This window comes from Pyrgilauda ruficollis, unplaced genomic scaffold, assembly GCF_017590135.1.
Source record: "Pyrgilauda ruficollis isolate IOZ18807 unplaced genomic scaffold, ASM1759013v1 scaffold48, whole genome shotgun sequence".
Classification (NCBI taxonomy): Eukaryota; Metazoa; Chordata; class Aves; order Passeriformes; family Passeridae; genus Pyrgilauda; species Pyrgilauda ruficollis.
The window spans coordinates 3,103,472-3,125,463 of NW_024526377.1; the positions used below are offsets into that span (position 1 = coordinate 3,103,472).

The 21,992-nt window shown below is 51.5% G+C and overlaps 4 protein-coding genes across 8 annotated transcripts; 3 read left to right on the forward strand and 1 right to left on the reverse strand.

Annotated features, from left to right (window-relative positions):
• Positions 1–437: 437 nt before the first annotated feature.
• Positions 438–5,936, reverse strand: DNALI1 (dynein axonemal light intermediate chain 1). Its single transcript, XM_041479140.1, has 6 exons — positions 5,856–5,936; positions 5,654–5,733; positions 5,405–5,574; positions 4,084–4,154; positions 1,566–1,730; positions 438–443 (listed from the first exon to the last, which is right to left on the reverse strand). Exons 1-6 carry the CDS (start codon positions 5,934–5,936, stop codon positions 438–440), a joined length of 573 nt encoding a protein of 190 aa, XP_041335074.1.
• Positions 5,837–10,174, forward strand: SNIP1 (Smad nuclear interacting protein 1). Its single transcript, XM_041479279.1, has 4 exons — positions 5,837–6,212; positions 6,285–6,387; positions 6,833–7,410; positions 8,750–10,174. The coding sequence occupies exons 1-4, from the start codon at positions 5,935–5,937 to the stop codon at positions 9,012–9,014; spliced, it is 1,224 nt and encodes a 407-aa protein (XP_041335213.1). The 5' UTR covers positions 5,837–5,934; the 3' UTR covers positions 9,015–10,174.
• Positions 10,175–11,232: 1,058 nt separating this feature from the next.
• MEAF6 (MYST/Esa1 associated factor 6) lies at positions 11,233–17,879 on the forward strand. Of its 5 annotated transcripts, XR_005956106.1 has the most exons (9): positions 11,241–11,361; positions 11,477–11,592; positions 11,676–11,763; positions 12,340–12,385; positions 12,901–13,093; positions 15,852–15,881; positions 15,985–16,042; positions 16,636–16,669; positions 17,133–17,879. XR_005956106.1 is itself a non-coding variant. In XM_041479287.1 (8 exons), the coding sequence occupies exons 1-8, from the start codon at positions 11,266–11,268 to the stop codon at positions 17,139–17,141; spliced, it is 612 nt and encodes a 203-aa protein (XP_041335221.1). In that variant the 5' UTR covers positions 11,233–11,265; the 3' UTR covers positions 17,142–17,879. The 5 variants fall into 5 exon arrangements, 3 of the variants coding, with proteins under 3 accessions (XP_041335221.1, XP_041335222.1, XP_041335223.1); XM_041479287.1 differs by lacking the exon at positions 15,985–16,042 and having other exon boundaries at positions 11,233–11,361; XR_005956107.1 differs by lacking the exon at positions 15,852–15,881.
• Positions 17,880–18,031: 152 nt separating this feature from the next.
• LOC121359911 lies at positions 18,032–21,611 on the forward strand. Its single transcript, XM_041479274.1, has 6 exons — positions 18,032–19,925; positions 20,075–20,351; positions 20,526–20,619; positions 20,696–20,853; positions 20,925–21,027; positions 21,252–21,611. The coding sequence occupies exons 1-6, from the start codon at positions 19,648–19,650 to the stop codon at positions 21,317–21,319; spliced, it is 978 nt and encodes a 325-aa protein (XP_041335208.1). The 5' UTR covers positions 18,032–19,647; the 3' UTR covers positions 21,320–21,611.
• The last annotated feature ends 381 nt before the right edge of the window (positions 21,612–21,992 follow it).

Consider the following 21,992-nt stretch of genomic DNA (forward strand, 5'->3'; position numbering starts at 1 on the left):
ATTTGCTTCCATTGAGAAGTGAATCTGTGACTGCCATTGTCCCCCTTCATTTCACCAGAAACAATCACACCCAGAGCTCTGGTGTTGCCTGGGCTCAGTTACTGCTGATGGTTCTGACAAGGGATTTCCATGTACAGCTGACAGCAGCTTGCAGGTACTCAAGGAAATGCCCCCAAGACACCTGTCCCAAGAGTGAGCTGCCATTTCTTTCTTGGTACGTGTGACTTACTTTTCTTGTAGGCACTTCTATATCGTTTCTGAATCTTCTACAACATTTCCAAATTAATGATGTCAGAGATGTTTGCATTTAAAAATGTTTATTAGTTATTGCTTTGAAGGTCATTAGCACGGTACCAACAGGCAAGTTCACTGTTCAAAGAGCTGACTGCTAAGATGGCTCTGAAGGAGGGAGCAGTAATTAATGGAGCTCTTGAATTTCAGCTCTTCAAGAGAGAAAGAAAGAACACAGTTACACTGCCTGCTGTTACTGGTAAGTGAAAACTCAAGATCATTTTAGGAAGACAAATCTTTGTCACTAATTGCAAGCTTCTTGCTCTGACAGCTCTTCTGAGCCTGCCTTGAGGACAACAAAACAATTAATTCTTTGCTGTAATGATGCATTCAAGTTGGGCCTGAAAAACAAATGAGACAGTGAGACAAATTAGATTTCCTAACCTAAAAAATAAACCCTCAGTGCTGTGAAGGGCTAAATTTTCTGTTGGATGTTCACAGCAAGGAGCTGAGGGATGCTGTGCTGCTGCCAGGAGAGCCAGGCCAGGTTTGTTCCCCAGCAATTCCGCTGCTACATGTTTTATAAATTAGTTTGTCGTTCCTGGCATGCACACTTGCTGCATTCTGAGGAGAAGAGAGCTGGCCTTGGCTCTGTACGATGAGACACTCTGTTTAGAATGTGAAGCATCGAGGGGGAAATTAAATAAAAGCTGTTGAAACAGTGGTCTGAATTCTCTGATTTGAAGCTGGACTATGTGAGCTAAATTAAGTATTTGGCTCTCTAGCATTTGGAACGTGAACTGACTCTGGGACAGGAGTAGCTGGGAACAGCAAGTTTTGTGATTACTGAGAAAATTTGATGCCAGTTAGTGGATGGGAGCAGCTACAGTAACCCTCAGCAGTGGCACACACAGCTGGTCAAGCACAGGTACTTCAAGGAAGGATTGGATTCAGGGGCAACATGCATCTGATCTAAGATTTTGTGTCCTAAAACATTCCAAGGCAGCCTGAAAATGCGAGTTAAAAAGTAGGATCTGCAGGAAAAGCAGCTTGCTCTAAGGGAAATGTTTTTAGCTGTAGCCAGAAACATTTGATGCTGTTCAGGGTGACATTCTTTCCTTACTCAAAAGATGTGGGATTTTTTTTTCCTTTTAAAAACAAAGTACAGAGCAGAAGCTCTGTTCTCCCCAAAGCCACAAGCACAAATAATTATCCAGTCCCTGCACAGTTGTTCTTGGGTAACATTAATGTTAAATGGTGTGTTGTTACTAGGGCTTTAATGGTTTTAATGAGAATTTTACCACTAGTATTTGGAATTCTGGGTTTTTACTGACCTTCAGCTGCTGGTTTGTCCGTTTGAGGAACAGAACCTCTTCGCTGTGTTTCTTCTCTTCTATTTCTCGCCGTTCAGTTTCTTGCCTTTCAATGGCCTCACATTTCGCTTTCTCTTCACTCACTTGTTTTTCCAGCGCCTCCTTTTCCTCTTCCAGCTCTGCAATCTTGGAAAAGAGTACAGATGTCTCGAGTTTTGTTGGCAAACAGTCAATTTTCAGTTCAGATAGGACTGATACCTTGAGAGGCTACCTAGAACAGAGGCTAGACAGAGTTAAAGGAATGAAGGAGGTTTTATTAAAAGCCCTTCAAAGGATACATCTTGGACAGTACAAGAGCCTGGTCGTGGCTACACCCAAAATGCACCACAGGTCAAGAGTTTTCACACTTTTATAAGTATTGGTCCATTTCCATAGGGGGTTAATTGTCCAATTACAGCTTCAGGTTATGAGGTCACATCCTCCCAGTTTGCTCTCCCCAATTTGCTGTTCATACTTTTTGGGCCTGAAGCTATAATGATGTTCTCAGGAAAAATGATTGTTTTGTCTAACTAAACTGTGAAGAGAACTTGCTAACACTCTGTATGAAGTTCAGAGTTATATACTAATGCAGTGCAGAATCTGAAAAATACCAGAGCTGAAATTTAAGGCATCACGACAAAGTGGTGTGTGGTGCAGTCTTTAAAGCTGCACAATCAGCTTCAGAAGTGCAGCTAAGCCCGAGGACTTTCATGGTCTTTGCTGCCCTCCTGTGGAAACGGAAGCAATAAATTTAAGGATATAAAATTTGCTATTTTCACGTGCAGAAAGCTCCGTCACGGGGCCCCAAGGCATCACTCACATTGTCTCACTTTAATTTTCAGTGAAGACTTGAAAAAAGATAACAGGTTTCAGTAAAATAATTGTATTATATTAATTGGGATACTAGGACTAATTAAACTCTGCTTTTGCATTGTTTTCAACAGTAAAAGAGAGAGAAATTCAGTATCATAGTTCATACATGGTGAGCAGAGAGAGTGGACTATGTTTTTAATGTAATTATTTAGAATCCATTGTACAATTGGAAGCTTTAAAAAAGCCTCCTAAAGATTTAAAGAGCAGAAATTCTCTAAACACTATCAAAGAAGGATCTTCCCATAAAATAACCACCACAACACAAACTTGACTTAAGCACTGTAAGGCAAACAGGAAGGTGGAAGGAGGAGGTTTGGAATTAGCATATTGGACAAAAATTCCCATAAAATAATCCACCACCACAGAAACTTGACATAAGCGCTGTAAGGCAAACAGGAAGGTGTCAGGGTGGAAGGTGGAGCTTTGGAATTAGCAAATGAAGGTTTAGAGGTTTGGAATTACCAAAATAGTGAATTTAGTTCATGTTTTTACAGTATAGGTTAAAACGTTACAAGGCTCTTAGTTATAAGACTTTTAAAAGATTTTTTATTAAATGTATTTATTATACACTTATATATTTATTAAATGTATTATTTTTTATTAAATATGTTATTAAATGACTAAAACTGATATTTATTAATTGTTGTATACTATATTATTAATTTACTAATTATTAATTATTATTTAATTAATAAAATATATAATTTTAATTAATAAAACATGTATTTTTACTTAATCTTTAAATATTTTATCTTCTAGATTTATGTTACACTGTAAACTTTCTTAGTTGATCATGTTATAATACACAAAGTTGCATTTTACATTTTAAGCCTTACATTTTAAGTATTACATTTTATTTTTTTTTTTTTTTTTTTACTTTTGTAACTATTTTTATTTTTTCTGTATTTTAAACTCTAAAACTCTTTGCTTTAAACTGTGCAGACTATGGGAAAGGAAACAAGCTTACACCCCGTGGCCTTTAGACCCTTTTCTGCAGGTATATTGGAATATGACCAATATCTCAGACAGGGCTCTGTGCCACACAGCCAGGGATGTGGAATCACACGGAGAATCACACGGAGTCACTCACAGCATCACTCACAGAATCACACACGGAATCACTCACGGAATCACACATGGAATCACTCATGGAATCACACATGGAATCACACACTGAATCACACACAGACTCATACACGGAATCACACATGGAATCACGGAATCACACACAGAATCACTCACGGAATCACTCACAGAATCACACACGGAATCCAGAACCACATACGGAATCACCCAATCACACACAGAATCACTCACAGAATCACACATGGAATCACACACTGAATGACCCAATCACACACGGAATCACACATGGAATCATGGAATCACACATAGAATCACACACAGAATCACACACAGAATTCACAGAATTGCCAGGCTGGAAGAGACCTTCAAATAATGGGTTTCTTAATAAATTATCAGCCTTCTGTAAAATGCATGGAGTCTATGTCACTGTTTACCCAGCTGGGGACCTGTTGTGCTGACACTCACCCACTCACTGTGCCACACAGCCAGGGATGTGGAATCACACGGAGAATCACACGGAGTCACTCACAGCATCACTCACAGAATCACACACGGAATCACTCACGGAATCACACATGGAATCACTCATGGAATCACACATGGAATCACACACTGAATCACACACAGACTCATACACGGAATCACACATGGAATCACGGAATCACACACAGAATCACTCACGGAATCACTCACAGAATCACACACGGAATCCAGAACCACATACGGAATCACCCAATCACACACAGAATCACTCACAGAATCACACATGGAATCACACACTGAATGACCCAATCACACACTGAATCACACACAGACTCATACACGGAATCACACATGGAATCATGGAATCACACACGGAATCACACACAGAATCACACACAGAATTCACAGAATTGCCAGGCTGGAAGAGACCTTCAAAATCATCAAGTCCAACCCAGCCCTAACACCTCACTGAGCGCCACACCCAACCTCTTTTTAAACACACCCAGGGATGGTGGCTCTGCCACCCCCCCCCGGCAGACCATTCCAGTACTTTATCACCCTTTCCATTAAAAACTTTTTCCTAATATCAAACCTGTATTTCCCTTGGAGCAGCTTAAGACTGCTAATAATAATTGTTCCTATTACATGACGGTGTAAAATAGGGTTCTGGAAGGGTAAATGGGGCCCTGAAGGGTCATGGAGAGTAAAGAGGGTCATCAGAGAATAAATGGGGTCCTGGAAGAGTAAAGAGGGTTGTCAGAGAATAAATGGGGTCCTGGAAGGGTAAAAAACAGTTTTCAAAAAAAAAAAATGGGGTTCTGGAAGGGTAAATGGGGCCCTGACGGGGAAATGAAGTCCTGGAAGTGATGCCTTAAGTTTTAGGTTTTATATAGAAGGATAAAGAGTGTTCTGAGGGAATAGAGAGAGTCCTGGAAAGGTAAATGTGGGCCTTTGGGGTAAATGGGCCCACATTTAGCACATTATATGTACTAGAGACAGCAATAACTGATTATTTTGTTACACTGCAGCCGCAGCATTGAGTGCAGCAGGTAAAAGCAGAGTGGTGGTGCAGCCCTTCAGGCAATGCCAGTGATGCAGATCCCCTAAAGCTGCAACAGCAAACACTTCAAAACGTGAAACATGACTTGTTGCAGTGATGGGGGAGCCCTCAGAGGATCCTGCTCTCCAACCCGGGCCACCCTCCCCTTTGGGAGCGTCACTGGAGCGTGTAACACACACACGGCTTTAAGTTACTCTAAATAAACTTGGCTGAAGTGCAGCTAAGAGGATAACTACGAGGATATAAAGTTTTCCACGTGCAGGCACGTCCCGCCAGGCCGTCCCCGGAGCGAGACCCGCGGGGCCCGGCGGGCACTGACCGAAGCACTGCGTGTAGAGCTCCCGGCGCACGGGGCACAGCCCGGTCTCCCGCGCCTGCCGCTGCTGCAGCTGCCGGTCCAGCTGCTCCTGCAGCTGCACGACGTCCCGGCGGGTGCTGGGCGCGGTGGACACCTCCTGCACCCACAGCTTCTGCGCCTCCTCCCACTCCCTGCCAGACAAGCACCGGCCGTTACCGGAGTCACCGGGCGCCCCGCGGGCACCGCCGGCCCCGGCCCGGCCCCGCTCACCGCGGCGGCAGGATGGCGTTCAGGAGCTCCTGCGGCTGCGGCGTGGAGGAGAAGCTGGCGGGGCTGCGCGGGGCCTGAGCCTGCGGGAACACGACGGGACAGCGCCCTAGGAGCGGCCAGGGCACCGCGGCACGCTCGGCCGCCGGCCCGCTCAGCCCCGGCGGAGCGCGGTACCCCGCTGCGTGCCCCCGTGGGCGCTCACCCCCGCGGAGGGCCTGTCTCCTCGGCGGGACACCAGCACGGGCGGGCAGTACCGCAGCAGCGACTCCGGCGGCGCCGCCATGGCGGCCGCGGCCCTGTCACCATGGCGACCGCGCGGCCCCGCGCAGGCGCAGCAACGCCCGGGCGGAAGCGCCGGCGGGCGGAAGCGCTGTCGGGCCGGAAGTGGCGGCACTTCCGTCGGGACGGGCGCCATGGAGGCAGCGGCAGAGGAGCGGCGGAGAGAGCGGCGACGGCGGCGGGAGGTGGCGGTGAAAGCCGAGCGGCGAAGCCCCCGGCGCAGTCCGTCGCCGCCGAGCGAGGAGCGGCGGGGCCCGGCAGGACCGCGCGCGGCCAGCAGGTAGGGAGGCCCAGCCGCTCGGCCTCACGCTCGGCCCGGCCCCGCCGCTCAACCCTTCCCGTTGTTCCCCAGGTCGCCCCGGCGGAGGAGCAGGTCCGGGAGGAGGAGCCGCTCCCCGCGAGGCAGGAGGAGCCGCAGCCACAGCCCGCACCACGGCGCCGTGAGGGTGAAGCAGGTGAGTGGGGCTGTCGGTACAGCGGGGCCCGGCGGGCGCGGTTCACGGAGACTCGGCCATGGCGGGTACAGAGGGCGCCTCTTCATTTGTCAGTTCCGACTGGGCCCCGCATGGTGTCCCGTGAGCAGAGGGAGGATCCGGGCGAGTCAGGAGCTCCCGCTGCCCAGCTCAGGCTGTGCCACCCGGGGCTGCAGCTCCTGTCGGAGCCTTGCCTGTGCCACAGCTCAGGCGTCCCTGCGAGCTGTGCCCTTTCCCCAGAGCAGCCAACACTGCCTGTTTCTGCTGCTTTATTCCGTGCAAATTGCGGGAACCCAAGCAGTTTGGCAAGGAAATGTGTTCCACGTGGTGTCAGAGCTGCACGCACGCATCCCCAGGGTGTGGGAATGGAATTTTCTGAAAGGCCGAGGTAGCTGTGCTGCTCCTTGATTGCGGTTGTCCCTCCCAGGAGCGAGAGGATCACTGCCGCAGGGGCAACGAGGAGCGGAAGCAGCGGCACCCGGCAGAGCAGGAGCAGCGGCGGGAGCGGGACAGGAGCGGGGACAGGGACAGGCACAAGGAGCACTGGGACAGGAAGAGGAACCCCAGCGACAGGCCGGGAGCTCGAAACCACGAGCGGGACACGCAGAACCTGCGCGAGCAGCAGGCGGAGAGGGAGCTGCACAACGAGAGGAGGCGAGAGCACCGCCAGGGCAGCGGCGAGCCCAACGCGGAGCCCTGGCAGGCGGAGGACAAACCCAAAGACAAACCCGCCGCCAACAAGGAGAAGCCAAGCTTCGAGCTGTCGGGGGCGCTGCTGGAGGACACCAACACCTTCCGGGGCGTGGTGATCAAGTACAGCGAGCCGCCCGAGGCGCGCATCCCCAAGACGCGCTGGCGGCTGTACCCCTTCAAGAACGACGAGTTCCTGCCCGTGATGTACATCCACAGGCAGAGCGCCTACCTGCTGGGCCGGCACCGCCGCATCGCCGACATCCCCATCGACCACCCCTCCTGCTCCAAGCAGCACGCCGTCTTCCAGTACCGGTGAGAGCCGCGACTGGGAGGGGACCCTTAAATTCCTAAGGGTTTTGAATCGGTTTTGGTAATGCAGTTTGGTTTTTTACGTAGGTAAATGAGTTTAGTTCACGTTTTTACAGTATAGTTTAAAAAGTTACAAGACTCTTAGTTATAAGTTGTCTTCCAGTACCAGTGAGACTTGGGAGTGGGAGGGGCTTGGAAGGAATTTAAGATGATGTTTGAATTGGTTTTGATAATGCAGTTTTTTGGAGGTTTTTTTTACATAAGTAAGAACAGTGAGTTTAGTTCATGTTTTTGCAGTATAGGTTAAAAGGTTACATGACTCTTACAAGCTGTCTTCCAGTACTGGTGAGAGCTCAGGGAGTAGGAGGGGCTTGGAAGAAATTTGAGATGATTTTTGAATTAGTTTTGGTAATGCAGTTTTTTGGGGGTTTTTTACATAAGTAAGAAAAGTTAGTTTAGTTTGTGTTTGTGAGTATAGGTTAAAAACTTACAAAACTCTTATAAGCCATCTTCCAGTGCTGGTGAGACTTGGGACTGGGAGGGGCTTGGAAGGAATTTAAGGTTTTTTTAATTGTTTTTGATAATGCAGTTTGGTTTTTTACGTAGGTGAGTGAGTTTAGTTCATGTTTTTACAGTATAGTTTAAAAAGTTACAACATTCTTAGTTATAAGCTGTCTTCCAGTACCAGTGAGAGCTTGGGACTGAGAGGAGTTTGGAAGGAATTTAAGATGATTGTTGAATAGGTTTTGATAATGCAGGGAGTTTTTTTTTCCTACATAAGTAAGAAAAGAGTTTAGTTCACGATTTTACAGTATAGGTTAAAAAGTTACAAGTTATACTTAGTTATAAGCTGTCAGTGAGAGCTGGGACTGGGAGGGGCTTGGAAGGAATTTAAGGTTTTTTTAATTGTTTTTGATAATGCAGTTTGTTTTTTTACATAGGTAATAGTCACGAGTTTTTATTATTATCTTTTTAGCATTCTGTAAGTATCTTTTCTGTATTCTTTAGTATAGTATTTTTTAATATACTATAGTATTAGAAAGTAATAAATTAGCCTTCTGAGCACATGGAGTCAGATTCATCATTCCTGCCTTCGTCAGGACATTTTCCCAGCAAATACAACACTGTCCCAGTGCAGGAGCTGCTGTGTTCCACCAGCAGAGGTTTAGGCAGTGATGCAGCCTCTCTCAGTACCTGCTCTGTCTCCCAGTTTCTTGTTGCTCTCGTTGGGACACACGAGTGTTCACTGCACAAGCCCACCTCCTCGCAGAGCACAATTTCTCACCTGTTTTTGGGACACATCTGCAGTCTCTCTGGTGGCTGAGCAGTGTTTTTTTTGCAGGCTGGTGGAGTACACCCGAGCTGACGGCACCGTGGGCCGCAGGGTGAGGCCCTACATCATCGACCTGGGCTCGGGGAACGGCACCTTCCTCAACAACCAGCGCATCGAGCCCCAGCGCTACTACGAACTGAAGGAGAAGGACGTGCTCAAGTTTGGCTTCAGCAGCAGGGAGTACGTCCTGCTCCACGAATCCTCGGATAAATCCGAGGCCAACGCAAAGGACGATGACGAGGATGAGGAGAAGGAGGAAGAGTCTGACAGTTAACGGATGAGGAGGAAGCTGGGGAGAGGCAGAGGAGGGAAACTCCTTGCAGTTGAAGGGGACTGGGATGTGAACACGGAGCATTGCAGCACTGATGCCTCTTGTTGCCTTAAAGTCCTTTCTCTGTTGCTGGTCTGTTCCCATAGTTTGTTTTGAGGGCTTTGCTCGTTATTCATGTTTGATAGTTTTGCATATCAGGAAATACAGCTTTATTTTTATTTTTCTCCCAAGAAGCCGAAGAGCACCTGGATGTGAAAACTCTGGTGCTGGAAACCCTCCACAGATGTTGCCAGACTCTTCCAGCAAACCATGTCAAACAGCATCTGGAAAATTATTTTTATGACTTGTTTTGTTATAGCCCTTTGGAAATGCTACAGACTGAAAGGTTAGTTAGAGATTCACGTCCTGTTCCGTAGTTTGCCAAATTCCTCTGCCTGTTGGGAGTTCTGACAGGAGAATTTACCTGGATCACTGCTAAAATGGCAGAAATGTGGCAAAGACCCTCATGTATTTGTATGTTTTGGGTATTTAATTTGCCTCATGGTGACTGAGGGGTGGGCATTTCACTGGAATTCCGCCTGGAAATCACAAGGGAATGTGAAACAGAAGTTAAACAGTTCCTGGAATTTCAGGTGATGAGACTGTGACCCTAGTTTCCTGTTCCCACACATGATGCTGAAACTCCTGGATGTGGAGTGACTGGGCTGTAAGCTAGAGCCCTTATTTCTGCCCCCTCCCCAGGGTTTGTTTGTGTCAGACAGAAACACCTTTGATAGGGTGACATGTTTTAACCAGTTTGCACTATTTAAGTTCTCTTTTTATAAAAACTTACCCAAGTCCTTTGTTTAACAGTAAAGAAGTCAGTGTTTAGGGAGAGAAGCACCAGTCCCACTCACTGGGAGCTGCAGTTTTTGGTGTCTCTCCAACGTTGCTCTATGTTCAATGTGTGTGTCCCACACGTCACTGACTCACCTGGGTGTTTGTGGTCTCACCTGTTCGTCCCTGCTGTGTGCAGACTGTACACAAAGGTGCTCGTTGTACACATTGGTAGTGTAAATATGGGGCATTGCTGTGGGGTTTCAGATGGGTAGGATGGGGTTTGAGCAGGAGGAGCTCCTTTATATCTACTCCAAGGGTTTTTAAATAAACAATTTGTAAATTTAGCTCTGATTGCTTTCAATTGTAATATTTTTCTAGTGTCTTTTTTTTCCCTCAAAAGAATTGAAGTTTCATTTTGGGTTTTTGGGGTTTTGGTTTTTTTCTTTTTTTTTTTTTTTTTCTCTCAAAAGAATTGAAGTTTTGGTACTTGTTTCTGTAGTAAAGAAACCAATTAAGTTCAAGACTGCACAATTTGTATCCTGGAGAGGCTGTGAGCACAGGAGGTTTGTATCACTCCCCTTTCTCACCTGAGCGTGGCCAGGGTGGCTCATTCTGTGTCCCCTGACAGGGTTCTCACAGGAATGAGAAGTGACAGAATTGCTGTACTGCAGAAGGGCAAACTGGTCCCTGCAGAGGATCAGAGTGGCACAGTTTAATGGGATCACAGAAGGGTTTGGGTTGGAGGTGTCAGGGAAATTCATCCACAAACACCTGAGATTTGTGTCCAAAAAGGAGGCAGAGGAGTCCTGGAACTTTATTCCAATAAAGGGAGAGGCCATGGGGCATTTCCCCTGGGATCTGTCAAACTGTTAGAGGATGCAGCCTCCTTTTTATCCCAATTTCCTGCTGCATTTCCCTCTCTTTTTCCACTGACTGAGGTACTTGAGAGGTACAGATTTCTCAAATCACCTATTACAGACCCCCTCTTAATGTACACCCCCCACCTTTTTTCTTTTCCTTGTGTCAATCAGTGGAATTCCTATGGAATCTATGGTTCTTCCCATTGTTTCTTTCATCTCTCAGTATCCATTTATTTATCAGCAGCCCTGTCAATCAGTGGAATTCCTATGGAATCTATGGTTCTTCCCATTGTTTCTTTCATCTCTCAGTATCCACTTTATTTATCAGCCCTTCAGTTTGTTTGTAAAGACAAATCCCTCTCATTCCATTCATCAATCAGCAGAATCCTTCCCATTATTTCTTTTCTCTCTCAGCGCTGGTTTTATCTACCAGCAGACCCACACTGGCTGGTAAGGACAAATCCCTCATTCCTTCCGGAGTGACCCTAGAGACACAGGATGGGGGAATACCTGAATTATTAAGGCAGTAAATCACGGAACGTCCGCCCGCCCCGCCCCGCGCAGGCCGCGCCGCCATGGCCGCGCTGCACGCCAAGGCCGGCGGGCCCCCGCAGATCCCGGACACCCGCCGGGAGCTCGCCGAGCTGGTGAAACGCAAGCAGGAGCTGGCGGTGAGCGCCGGGGAGGGGCTCGGTGCGGTGCGGGTGGCGGCGGAGCGGCTCGGGGAGCGGCGCGGCCGGAGCGGCGCGGCCGGGCCTGCTCCATGCGCGGCGGTGTTCCCGGCAGGAGACGCTGGCAAACCTGGAGCGGCAGATCTACGCCTTCGAGGGCAGCTACCTGGAGGACACGCAGATGTACGGCAACATCATCCGCGGCTGGGATCGCTATCTCACCAACCAGAAGTGAGTGAGGGGCGGAGGCGATGCCCGCCGGCCCGGGCCCCCCCGCCCGCCCGGCCCCGCCATCGCGCCTGTCTCTGTTTCAGGAACTCCAACAGCAAAAACGACCGCAGGAACCGCAAGTTCAAGGAGGCCGAGAGGCTCTTCAGCAAGTCCTCGGTCACCTCAGCAGCGGTGAGTGCCGGGATGAGCCCTGACCCTGTAACCGTCCCTGTGCACACCCCTGTCCTCATCCCTGTCCCCATTCCCATCCCTTTCCTTGTCCCCGTTCCTGTTCCTGCTTTATCCCCATCCCATCCCTGTCCCCATTCCCATCCCTTTCCTTGTCCCTGTTCCTGTTTTATGCCTATCCCATCCCTGTCTCCATCCCTGTCCCCATTCCCATCCCTTTCCTTGTCCCCATTCCTGTTCCTGTTTTATCCCCATCCCATCCCATCCCTGTCCCTTGGTGCCTCAGTCCTGCTGTGATCACCTGCAGAATGACTTCCCCGTTTGAAATCCCATCCCTGCCCTGGCTCCCTGCCCCAAGCATCCCCATCCCACCCTCAGCCTCTCCCAGAGCCCCTTTCCATGTTTGGGGGTGGGAGGGTGCCTGTCACTGGTGTCACTGCTGTCCCCTGGCTTTGTCTGTGCCCCAGACCCCGGTGCCACGGGCACTTCAGAGGGACGTGTCTGTGTGACCTGGGCTCTGTGCTTTGAGCACTGGGAAGTGAATCCCTGCTTGGCTTGACCTCCCCTTTGGTTTTGCAGGCTGTCAGTGCTTTAGCTGGAGTGCAGGACCAGCTCATTGAGAAGCGTAAGTCCCTTTGTAATTTTTCTCTGAATTTGGGAAGAATTACACTCTCCCCACTGTTCAGCCCTGTCTCAGATCTGGGCTGGGGTCTGGCTCCCCTTCCCAGTCCCTGTGTCTGCTGCCCTCAGGCTGCTCCTGACTTCCCAGGTTCTTTCCAGGCTCAGAGGGCTTTGTTGTGTGTGAAAGGGATTGAAATTGGTTTGGTGCTCTGTGCAGGAAGAGGCTGGATGAGCTGAAGCCCTGCATCTGTAGATGTGTCAGTCACAGGAGAGCTGGGGAGGGACCACTCACCTCCAGGACACTGAGGAACCTTTTTGTGATCAGCTCCAAATAGGATGTGGTTCCTCAGTGCTGAGGAGCAGCTGCCTGTGCATCCTGCAGAGCTGTTTCCCAGGCTCTGTGACTCACCTGGTGCTGCAGGGCTCAGCTGCCTCTGCTGCTGTTCTGGGGTTGTTTCTCTCACTCAGGGCTGTGCCAGGAGCTCACCCTGGTGCTCACCTGGCTTTGTCCTGCTCTAGGGGAGCCAGGCAGTGGCACAGAGAGTGACACTTCTCCAGACTTCCACAACCAGGAGAATGAGCCCAACCAGGAGGATGCTGAAGAGCTGGATGGCTCCGTGCAGGGTGTGAAGCCTCAGAAAGCTGCTTCCTCCACTTCCTCTGGGAGCCACCACAGCAGCCACAAAAAGAGAAAGAACAAAAACAGACACAGGTCAGTGGGACCAGCAGCCTGCTCACCACACCTGGACAGCTGGCTGGGGCTGGATTGAATTTATTGCCTGAGGGGAACCAGTAAATTCCACACGTTGGAATAACCGAGAGGCAACTGGGGTCAGTTATTTGGGTGGTTTTCCTGGTTTTGGAAGAGGAGGGGAAAGTGCTGAGGAAGTTAAACAAGCAGCACAGGGTGCTCACTCCAGCTGTGGCACAGCTGTGCTTCTGGGCAGCTTCTCCAGCTCTCCCATCTCTCCAGGATAAAGTTTATTCCTTCCAGCAGGTCCTGACCTCCTGAGCTTGCTGCTTGATTTCTGCAGAGCCCAGGAGGACAGGAATGTTAGTGCTTTGTTTGAGGGAGGGTGGAAAGCAAATGGGAATGTGTTTGGGGTTTTGGACACTCCCGTGTCTGGATTTCCATCCAGCCCCTTCCAGCTCTCACATCCCAACTGAGTCTCAGTGCTGGCATAGAGGAGTTGCTGTGTCACCTTCACCTCAGAGTGTTTGTTATTAAACTGACCTGAAATTCACGTGAAACAGATTCCTTGAACTCTTTTCTGGTTGGATTTACCTGTCCAGCTCTGCCCCTAGGGCGTACTGAGGGCAGTGAGCTGGTCCTGTGCCCTCAGCCCAGGCTCTGGCAGTGACAGTGCCTGTGGTCAGGCCCTGAGGGAGGAACACCGTGGAGAGGAGACACTGCAGAGCTGTCTGGAAGGATTGCTGAAGCTGGGTCCTAAGGATTTTATAGAAGTAATGGAGCTTTTAAAACTACAGAGTTTTAAAAGTTCTCTCAGAGCCAGTCTGTGCTGGCTTTGAGCAGACTGGCTCTGAGCTGTTGGCTCTGCCTAGGGACAGGCTCTCCTCTTTAAGGGACCTGCCATGCAATTAGAGAAAGGGTTTAAAGTGGTAAAACTTTACAAGGGGGGCTGGGGACAGGTGGGGTGGGGACACGAGGTAGGTACAATTCTTGAAAAATGCTTAACTCCTTTTTTGCCTTCATTAAGTGTTGAATCATTAGCATGTCTTTAATTCTTAGGTCAGAATTTCCTTTCTACAGCAGCCTGAATTGGGCAAATATCCGAAAGGACTGGATGTCCCTTTGGTTCCCCATGAGCTGGGAATCCAAAGAAGTTCAAATCTCTTTTTTTGCCTGTAGATATTTGGAAGAAGTTCAGGAATAACACAAGAAACTACATCCGTGAACAAGTCCAGAGAAACAACCTGTAAAACTGAAGTACAGCTTAAGAAAACTGCCATTTCAAACAAATTTTAAAATATTCTCCCTGGACAAACCATGGCCAACAACATGGTCGGGTGCAGGGCAGGTGCTGGAACCGACATAAATCTCTTTGCTCTGGTCCATGACCTGGACTTAGGGGACAGGAGCTGGGGGGAAGCTGTCCCCCAACAGGTTGTGTGGCTCTGGGTTCCTTCACATCCCCCTGTGCAGCTTTGGCTGCTGCTGCCAGGCCGGGCTGTTGGACAGAGGAGCCCTGCCCTGCTCACCTGTGGCAGCTTCTGTGTTCCCAGGCCCCGTCAGACACTCCGAGGGGCTCAGCGAGGCAGGACCTGACTGTTTGTAATGCTTAGCAGGGCCAGATAGAGAATTAAAAACGATAACAAGATAATTAAATTTGTCTGTAATAAAAGCTCTGTTAAAATTGTGATTGCTGTTACTGACTATCCCCTAAATTTTGGCAGACAAGACCAAACAATTCTCGAGTATGTTCAGGTTAAAAACACCCCAGCAACAACGTGCAGCAAGGGCATTCCAAGCCCCACAACCCCACAGGTGCTCCAGCCAGACCTGTGGGTCTGTCCCTTGAGGGGTCTGGCATGACAAAGAGAAAAATAAAAAGAAATGTTGGCTTTTCTCTTTATTCAGAAGCTCTTCCTCTTGCCAGCACGACTCTGGGTTTGGCTGCCCCGCTCTGGAGAAGCAGGAGGTGCTGGAGAGGGCCCTGCAGGAGCACGGCCTCGCTGGCTTCCCCTCTGGGGACCTCTGCCTTCAGGTGCACACAGGGCCTCAGGTGTGGCTGCAGAGGCTGTGCTGTCCCTCTGCTCCCTGCCACACCTCAGCAAGGCCAGGCTGGAGATTTCTGTGTGCTCGGCTCTTGTCACGGCTAACAAGGGTTTGAGGGAGCCCAGTGCTGTTTGCTCTTAGCGGTGCTGGAATGGGATTCCATGATCAATCCTGCCAGCTGTGGGCACAGCTGTGTCTGGAGGTCACCTGTATGGGGGGTGGGACAGTCACCAAAGTGCTCAGCTCTGCCCAAACGTCCCTGGGCCACCAGGGGACAGCAGCGCTGGGGTGTGCGGGGAGCAGCCCAGTGCAGGGTTGAGCACCGAGTTCTGTGTCACCTCTGCCTCGCCCTGGCAGCCCAGCCCCCTCCCCAGCTTCCTGACCCCTCACTTTGGTTTTCCAAGCCCTTGGGTTCCTGTCCTGCCCCTGAGTCTGGCAGCTGCCCCTCCTTCAGCTCCCAAAATCCCCTGTGTGAGCCAAACCCACCTCTGCTAACACCTCTTGTTCCCAGAAATCCAGTGGGGAGGGGGACTGGAGTGCCAAGCCAGAGTGCTTTTTGTGTCCAGTCCTGGTTAAGATATCTGAAGAACTTGATGGTGTTTGAACACTGGCTTTGTTATTTATTTCATTTTATTTTTTAGCAATCTCGCTAGGGTGGCTAATCAATTAATTGATTTAATTCATTAGTATATTAATTTCTATTGCTTTCTTCCTTTCAAATGCTGCCCCTCAGCCCGTCTGGCATGTTTGATTATGACTTTGAGTAAGTTTGACTTGAATTAGTACTTGTGCTGTGTTGTTAGTGTGTAGACACCGATGTGCCTTTTGAGACCTCGCTAACCCCTAGTTTATCTGTTTAATTGTAGGTATGTATATTAGGTTAGGCTGGGAAGTTTTTTTTAAAAACAGAAAAGCGTGATGGAGGTAACATTTTATTTAATAACTTCAGCAAATTGTAAATTAACTTCACTCTTCTTTACCTTTCTGTTTCATATTTGAATAGATAAAACTTTTTAACTTTAAAACTTAGTTTAAAAACTGATTCTTTTGGCTTTGCTGCTTAAGGAGATAAGTATAGACTTGGATATTTCCTTTTGGAAAAATTTACTAAACTCAGTAATTTTGGCTCATATAATCCCTGTCATCCTAACTCCTCTATCCAAGTAAATAACTCTCACGCTATGTCTGGCTAATTACCTGTGGCATAGTTACACCTCTGGCAGATTAAATTAACATAAAGCATGCCTAGTTCCCCTTGTTCACCTGCCTAAATGCCCTGTGATTGATTGTGCCCCTTGATTAACTGTCTGGGAGTGGATGGAATCTGCTTTTTGGCAAATAATAACCCGGCTCTCCTCTGCTGCTCTCGTGCCCAGTAACCCTGGGAACAGCCCCTGGCTCAGCCAGCTGGGAATGGATGGATTAACCGTAGTCTCTGTCTAGCTGTGCCCTGTGCAGTAACTCTGGTGTTGGGTCAGGTATTGACATGGACGTTTCTCTTGTCTTTCCAACCACAGGATTGATCTCAAGTTAAACAAAAAGCCAAGAGCCGTAAGTATCCGTGCTCTGTCTGTGTTTTCATTGCTCACTGGAAGGGCTGGCTGACTCACAAGCTTTAAAAACCCTCCTGCTGCTGCTGCTGTCATTTGAGTTCTTATTGTCATGGTTGAGGAGTCACAGTGTGACATCAGCATTGTCCCCTGGCTGTGACAGCAGCTGAGCCCAGGTGGGCTGTTCTGAGCCCAGGTCACAGATAACTCCCATGTGCTTCTCTTGGAAAAAGCTGCTTTGCATCCTGTTATCTTGTCATGATCTGGAGCATCAAAAGCATCTGGTTTGAGTTGATACTCAAGGTTGGAAGGGTCCTGCTTTTCAATGTTTAGTTACAAGGAAAAGATCCGTTTTGCCTGCAGCTAGTGGTGTGTGAGATGAGAGAGGACTGAGACCCCCAGCTCCAAGAGCAGAATCGGAGGTGGGAAGGTGTTAACGTGCATGTGCTGTCCTTTCTCTGCAGGACTACTAGAGCCATCAGTGCTGATGCTCCTGGGATTTAGGTCTGTGACTCCCCACTGAGAAGCCCTGAAGCAGGATGGCAGCTGCAGCAGGAGTGACTCATTCTAAGGGACTTGGATGGGGGGAGGAAATCCTGGACCATGTACTTTGCATCATTTTTAAATCACCTGAGTTGCAGGGAGACAAAGGTGGTATAGTAGCTGTAGTAGTTCTGAATTCCTGACTGTTCTGTGCTTCCACCTTGGTCGGGAACTTGCTGAAAAGGCTGATACTGCTGCCCCCTGTCACCTGCAGACCCACAGAGAGGCATTTCCCTTTCCACTGGAACTGGGTAGGATTCAGTGTGTCCCATCCATCTTGTGAGACTTAAATTACTTTTGTTGCTGATATTTAGCTTTGCAGGTTTGGTTTCTTTTGGTTTTGTTTTATTTTGTTGGTTTTGTTGTGCCTTTTTTGAAGTGTATAGTTACAAGTTGACTTCGGGTTTCTTTGTTTAGTCCGTGCAGTGGAAGGTTCTTCATTTTGTGGAACAGCTCTTGATTCTTACTCAAGCAGAGAAGGAGGCATTTTAACCCTTTTCTCTTCCATTTTAAACACCATCTCTCAATATTGCTCAGTGCATTAGATGCAGGAAGGGCCAGAACTCAGAGCCAACTCTTCACTGTCGCTGACTTTGGGTGGGTTCTCTTTTTAATACAAACCTCTGTCATTTGTACATAAACAATAAAAGTTCCATGTTTGTCTCTTCTCATGGTTTATTCAGTCCAAACTTTGACTCCTGGTGCTTTTTAGTGTCCACCTGCTTTATGGGGACTTGCTGGGATTCTTCCTTCCCCTTTGGCACTGGAGCTGTTCCTTGTCCCGTGGCCCATGGGACGTTCACTTGGTGCTTTCTCTCCTGGGGTAGCTGTTCTAAGCTCTGCAGGGAGTGCCAGGCTCTGTTCTCTAGCTGAGTTTGGCTGATCCTGCTGCAAGGCATGACTGGAATGTCCATGGTTCTGCTGGCATTGCTTGCAGATCAGGGATGAGCCAGCTGGGTTGTCCTGCAGAGGGACAGGAATCACGGCTGGGTGCTTCTCACAGCAGCCACGTCAGGATCTTGCTGCTGCTGTTGAACTGAGCTGTGGAATTGCTTTATCCGTGCTGGGATGTGTTTGTGTAACCCCTGCTGCTGGAGGGAGACGTGGGAAAGGGGCCCTGGGACAGGGGCCATGGGAGAGTCACTGGGTCTCTGGAGTGTGCACGGCCCATGGAACAGCCGAGGGTTTGTGTGTTCTGCTGCACCTCTGCTCCCCGGGGTTGGGGGTCTGGGACTGTGGGGGAGCAGAGTTCTGCTTTGGGCTGTGTCTGATCTGGGGATCAAGGCAGCTCTGTGTTTGTTCCTGGAGGGAGCTGGCTTATCCTGCAGGGAGCTGGGTGTGCTCAGGGTCTGGCGGCTGCTTCTCCACGGGGGGGTCGGGATAGAGCAGCTTAAAGGCCAAGCTGCAAAGCCGGCCTACTTCTGTGGTTTAAGCTACAGTTTAAGTGCAGGGGGGTGGGAGATCTAGGAAACAGCATGAACTACAAAGCCTTGCTCCTCCATAGCTGGAAAAAAGAATTCTCAGCTGATGGTTTTGGTTCTCTGGCCTTGGTATGAAGCCAGTTCTGCAGCTGCTGCTCCAAGCAGGGATGGCTGGAGCACCTGGGTTTCAGAGGCTGAAGTCTCTGCTGCACCTCTGTCCTCGAGGAAAGCCGCCAGACTTTTTTGGGTGGAACATTTTGGAGAGGCAGCAAAGGGCTGGCGTAGCTCGGAGCCTGTGTGCAGGCAGGTCGTGTGGCAGGGCCAGCTCTGCATTCCCTGTGACACACTGGGGCGCTGCAGGGACAAAGTGCAGCCGTTCCTGCCTCTGGCTGTGTTTGTCACCAAGGAGGGGACAGCCTGTTCTGCAGCCTGAGGGGGGCACATTGATGGGGCAGAAAGAGAAATGGCACACACCCGATTCAGTCAAAGGATCAGCTCTTCCCTGCTGGGTCCTGACTCCAGCAGTTGTGCCTAAAACTTCCATTTGACTTCTGGACACTTCTGTTTTACTTCCTAAAGAGCCTGAGTGACTAAAGACCTCCAGGACGGCCAATGCCTGGGCACAGGAGTCAGAGGGACCTTCACACGCTTTACCTGAATGCTAGTTAAAGCTAAAAATAGCGGTTAGAAATACATCCTGAGTCCTTTGCTTGTGATAGATGAATCCTGAGCAAAGGAAAGCACAGAAGAGCAGCCACTGCCCTTACGGACCCCAAAGGTGGAGCGTTAGGGAAGCGCTAATCCCTGCACAGCCTCGTCACCAAGAGGATTAGGCAGCGTTCATCTGGCCGCCGAGGGGCACGGCTGGGAAAGGGGCAGCGGGCAGGGCAGCGGGGCTCCCGCCTGTCCGCTCCCCTCTCGCCGTGCTCACGGCGAGCCGGGACAGCCCTTGGCGCTCGGGATCGCTGCTGCGGGGCGAGGGCAGCCCGAGCGCGAGTGCGGGCCCGCGGGAGCCATGGGCCGGCAGCGCGGCCCGGCCGGGCCCCGCTGGCTGCGGCTGCTGCGCGCCGGGGGCCGCCGCTTCCTGCGGCTCTGCGGGACGGCGCTGCGGGGGCTGCGGCGGCTCTGGAGCCTGGCCTGGGTCGGTACCGCACAGCCCTGCCCCGGGGAGCTGCCCAAACCTCTGCCGGCTCCACGCGGGGCGCGGGGCCGGGGCGCTGCTGGGGTGCGATCGCTGCACCGCTGCTGTGGGGGGCTGGAGGAGGGGTGCAATCGCTGCACTGCTGCTGCTGCTGGGGTGCAAGCGCTGCACTGCTGCTGCTGCGGGGGCTGATGCAGCTGGGGGCTGGAGGCGGGGTGCAATCGCTGCACTGCTGCTGCTGCTGGGGTGCAAGCGCTGCACTGCTGCTGCTGCGAGGGCTGATGCAGCTGGGGGCTGGAAGTGGGGTGCAATGGCTGCACCGCTGCTGCTGCGGGGGGCTGGCGGGTGTTGCAGCTGGAGCCGGGGAGCGCCTCACCGCAACACCCGGTGCGGGAGCGGGACCCTCGTCCCCGGGCTGCTGCTTGGCTCAAGGCGCCGGGTGGGTGTGGTTGTGCCCACCGAGAGCCCTGGGGACGCGGGGACACCTGCGCAGGGTGGGTGTGAGCCCTCCTCTCCCGCAGGTGCTGCTGATGTGCTACAAGAGCTGCTGGGATGGCGCCTTCCAGGTCACCGAGGAGGTAACTCCCCGGTGGGAGAGACCGGGCTGCTCTCCACCCCCGGGACAGCTGAGCCCAGTGACAGCGCCTGCTGGGTGGCACCAGGGGGGCTCCCCAGGCAGGGCTGGTGCCAGGGGTCATTGGGCTCAGCTGCCCTTGGACCTGCGAGCACCCACTGTCCGTGTTGGCTTCCAGCTCGGCACAGCTCTGCAGCTTAGACTGGAGGGGAGTGAGGAGGAGGAGGAGAAGGATGTGGACTCTGATTCTGCCTGGGAGCCTGGACGGACAGGTGGGTCCCGGCCCAGGGGTGTCCCTGGGGCTGGCCGGTGCCGTGGGGGGTGGCAGGAGCTGAGCTGTGGTGCCAGGGCAGTGGCACGGCGGGGCCAGCGAGGCCATGCTGGGGAGGCTGGAGGCTCTGGAGGCCGATGTCCGATTCCTCTGCACCGAGCTGGGGGCTGAGAAGCTTCTGTGGAGCAGCCGGTTCCTGGAGCTGCTGCGGGAACAGCAGAGCCTGCGCCAACGGGTGAGTGCCCTGGGATCGCCCGGGGGTGCCAGCCTGGGGGTGCCACCCCAGCCCCTCACACCCTGCTCCAGCTGCAGGAGCTGCCGTGGCGGTGGAACAGTGGGGACAGCCCCGAGCTGCTGGGGGAAGCAGAGGACCAAAGTGCCAGTGGGAGTGAGGGAGAGAGCCCAGAAGGTAGGGGCTGGGAACTGTGGAGGGGCACAGGGAGCCAGTGGCTGAGGAGGGGGCAATGTTCTGTTAATGGGCAGTGTGGGTAATCCACCAGCTCCCATCTGGGCACTGGGTGGCACTGGCAGCCTGGGGAGGTAGGTGCTGGGAAAGGCTGCCAGTTCTGTTCCCATCAGGAGCCTGGCTGGGTGCTCCCACTGCTGTCCCCTCTCTCCTTTGCTCTTTTCCAGGACGCCAGTGGATGGAGGCACCTCAGCAACCACGTGGCTCCATCCAGCGTGACAGGCAGAAAATGTAAGTGAAGCTGTGAGCAGGGCCTCGGCAAACCAGGCAGGATGCACACATTCCTCCCTGCCCAGGCACTGCAGGACACGGGCCAGGCTGCTGCAGCCCCAGCTCTATCCCTGTATGTGCCTCCATCCGTCCCTTGGTGCTGGCTGGGCCCAGCCCAAACCAGCAGAGCTGCAGCCATTCCCGAGGAGCAGGAGCCAGCTGGAGGCAGGTCAGGACAAGCCACTGGCCCTGGGTCTGCCCCAGGACACGTCACAGCCCTCCCTGCCCAGGGCTGCCGTGGGCTGACTGTGCCTGGTGAAGCCCACCGAGGAGCATCCTCCTGCTCTGCTGCTTGCTGGGAGTTCCAGGAACAAGGGTCTGATCAGCACCAGCTTCAGTCACCTTGCACTGGGGTGAGGAATTGCAAAACTCACCCACTGACTTCCTGATGGGCCAGATCCATCCTCTCCAGCTGCTCCTGCACATGTCGCAACCCTGGGCCGGCTCCTTGGGACAGCGGTCAAGGGCAGCCGGCTCCCAGGCACGGCTGAGGGCCCTGGGCTGGCCAGAACAACTGGCCCAGGAGCCTGCAGGGCTGAGGGGCTGCCCAGTGCCCGGGCCTGGGGGCTGCACCCTGCCCCAGGCTGCCACTGCTCAATACAGACAGTGCTCTCCATCGCTTGTGTCTGCCTGGTCTT

Bases quoted from the DNA above. Each gene is read 5' to 3' on its own strand.
- LOC121359911 (XM_041479274.1), top strand. From the start codon at position 19,648: ATGGGCCGGCAGCGCGGCCCGGCCGGGCCCCGCTGGCTGCGGCTGCTG. The intron at 19,926-20,074 runs TGGGGTGCAAGC...GGGGGCTGGAAG, and splicing joins CGCTGCACTGCTGCTGCTGC to TGGGGTGCAATGGCTGCACC. The intron at 20,352-20,525 runs GTAACTCCCCGG...GTTGGCTTCCAG, and splicing joins CCTTCCAGGTCACCGAGGAG to CTCGGCACAGCTCTGCAGCT.
- MEAF6 (XM_041479287.1), top strand. From the start codon at position 11,266: ATGGCCGCGCTGCACGCCAAGGCCGGCGGGCCCCCGCAGATCCCGGAC. The intron at 11,764-12,339 runs GTGAGTGCCGGG...TTGGTTTTGCAG, and splicing joins CCTCGGTCACCTCAGCAGCG to GCTGTCAGTGCTTTAGCTGG. The intron at 12,386-12,900 runs GTAAGTCCCTTT...GTCCTGCTCTAG, and splicing joins GGACCAGCTCATTGAGAAGC to GGGAGCCAGGCAGTGGCACA.
- SNIP1 (XM_041479279.1), top strand. From the start codon at position 5,935: ATGGCGGCCGCGGCCCTGTCACCATGGCGACCGCGCGGCCCCGCGCAG. The intron at 6,213-6,284 runs GTAGGGAGGCCC...GTTGTTCCCCAG, and splicing joins GGACCGCGCGCGGCCAGCAG to GTCGCCCCGGCGGAGGAGCA. The intron at 7,411-8,749 runs GTGAGAGCCGCG...TTTTTTTTGCAG, and splicing joins CACGCCGTCTTCCAGTACCG to GCTGGTGGAGTACACCCGAG.
- DNALI1 (XM_041479140.1), bottom strand. From the start codon at position 5,936: ATGGCGGCGCCGCCGGAGTCGCTGCTGCGGTACTGCCCGCCCGTGCTG. The intron at 5,575-5,653 runs GTGAGCGGGGCC...CTTGTCTGGCAG, and splicing joins AACGCCATCCTGCCGCCGCG to GGAGTGGGAGGAGGCGCAGA. The intron at 4,155-5,404 runs GTCAGTGCCCGC...TGTGTGATTCAG, and splicing joins GCTCTACACGCAGTGCTTCG to TGTGTGATTCCATGTGTGAT.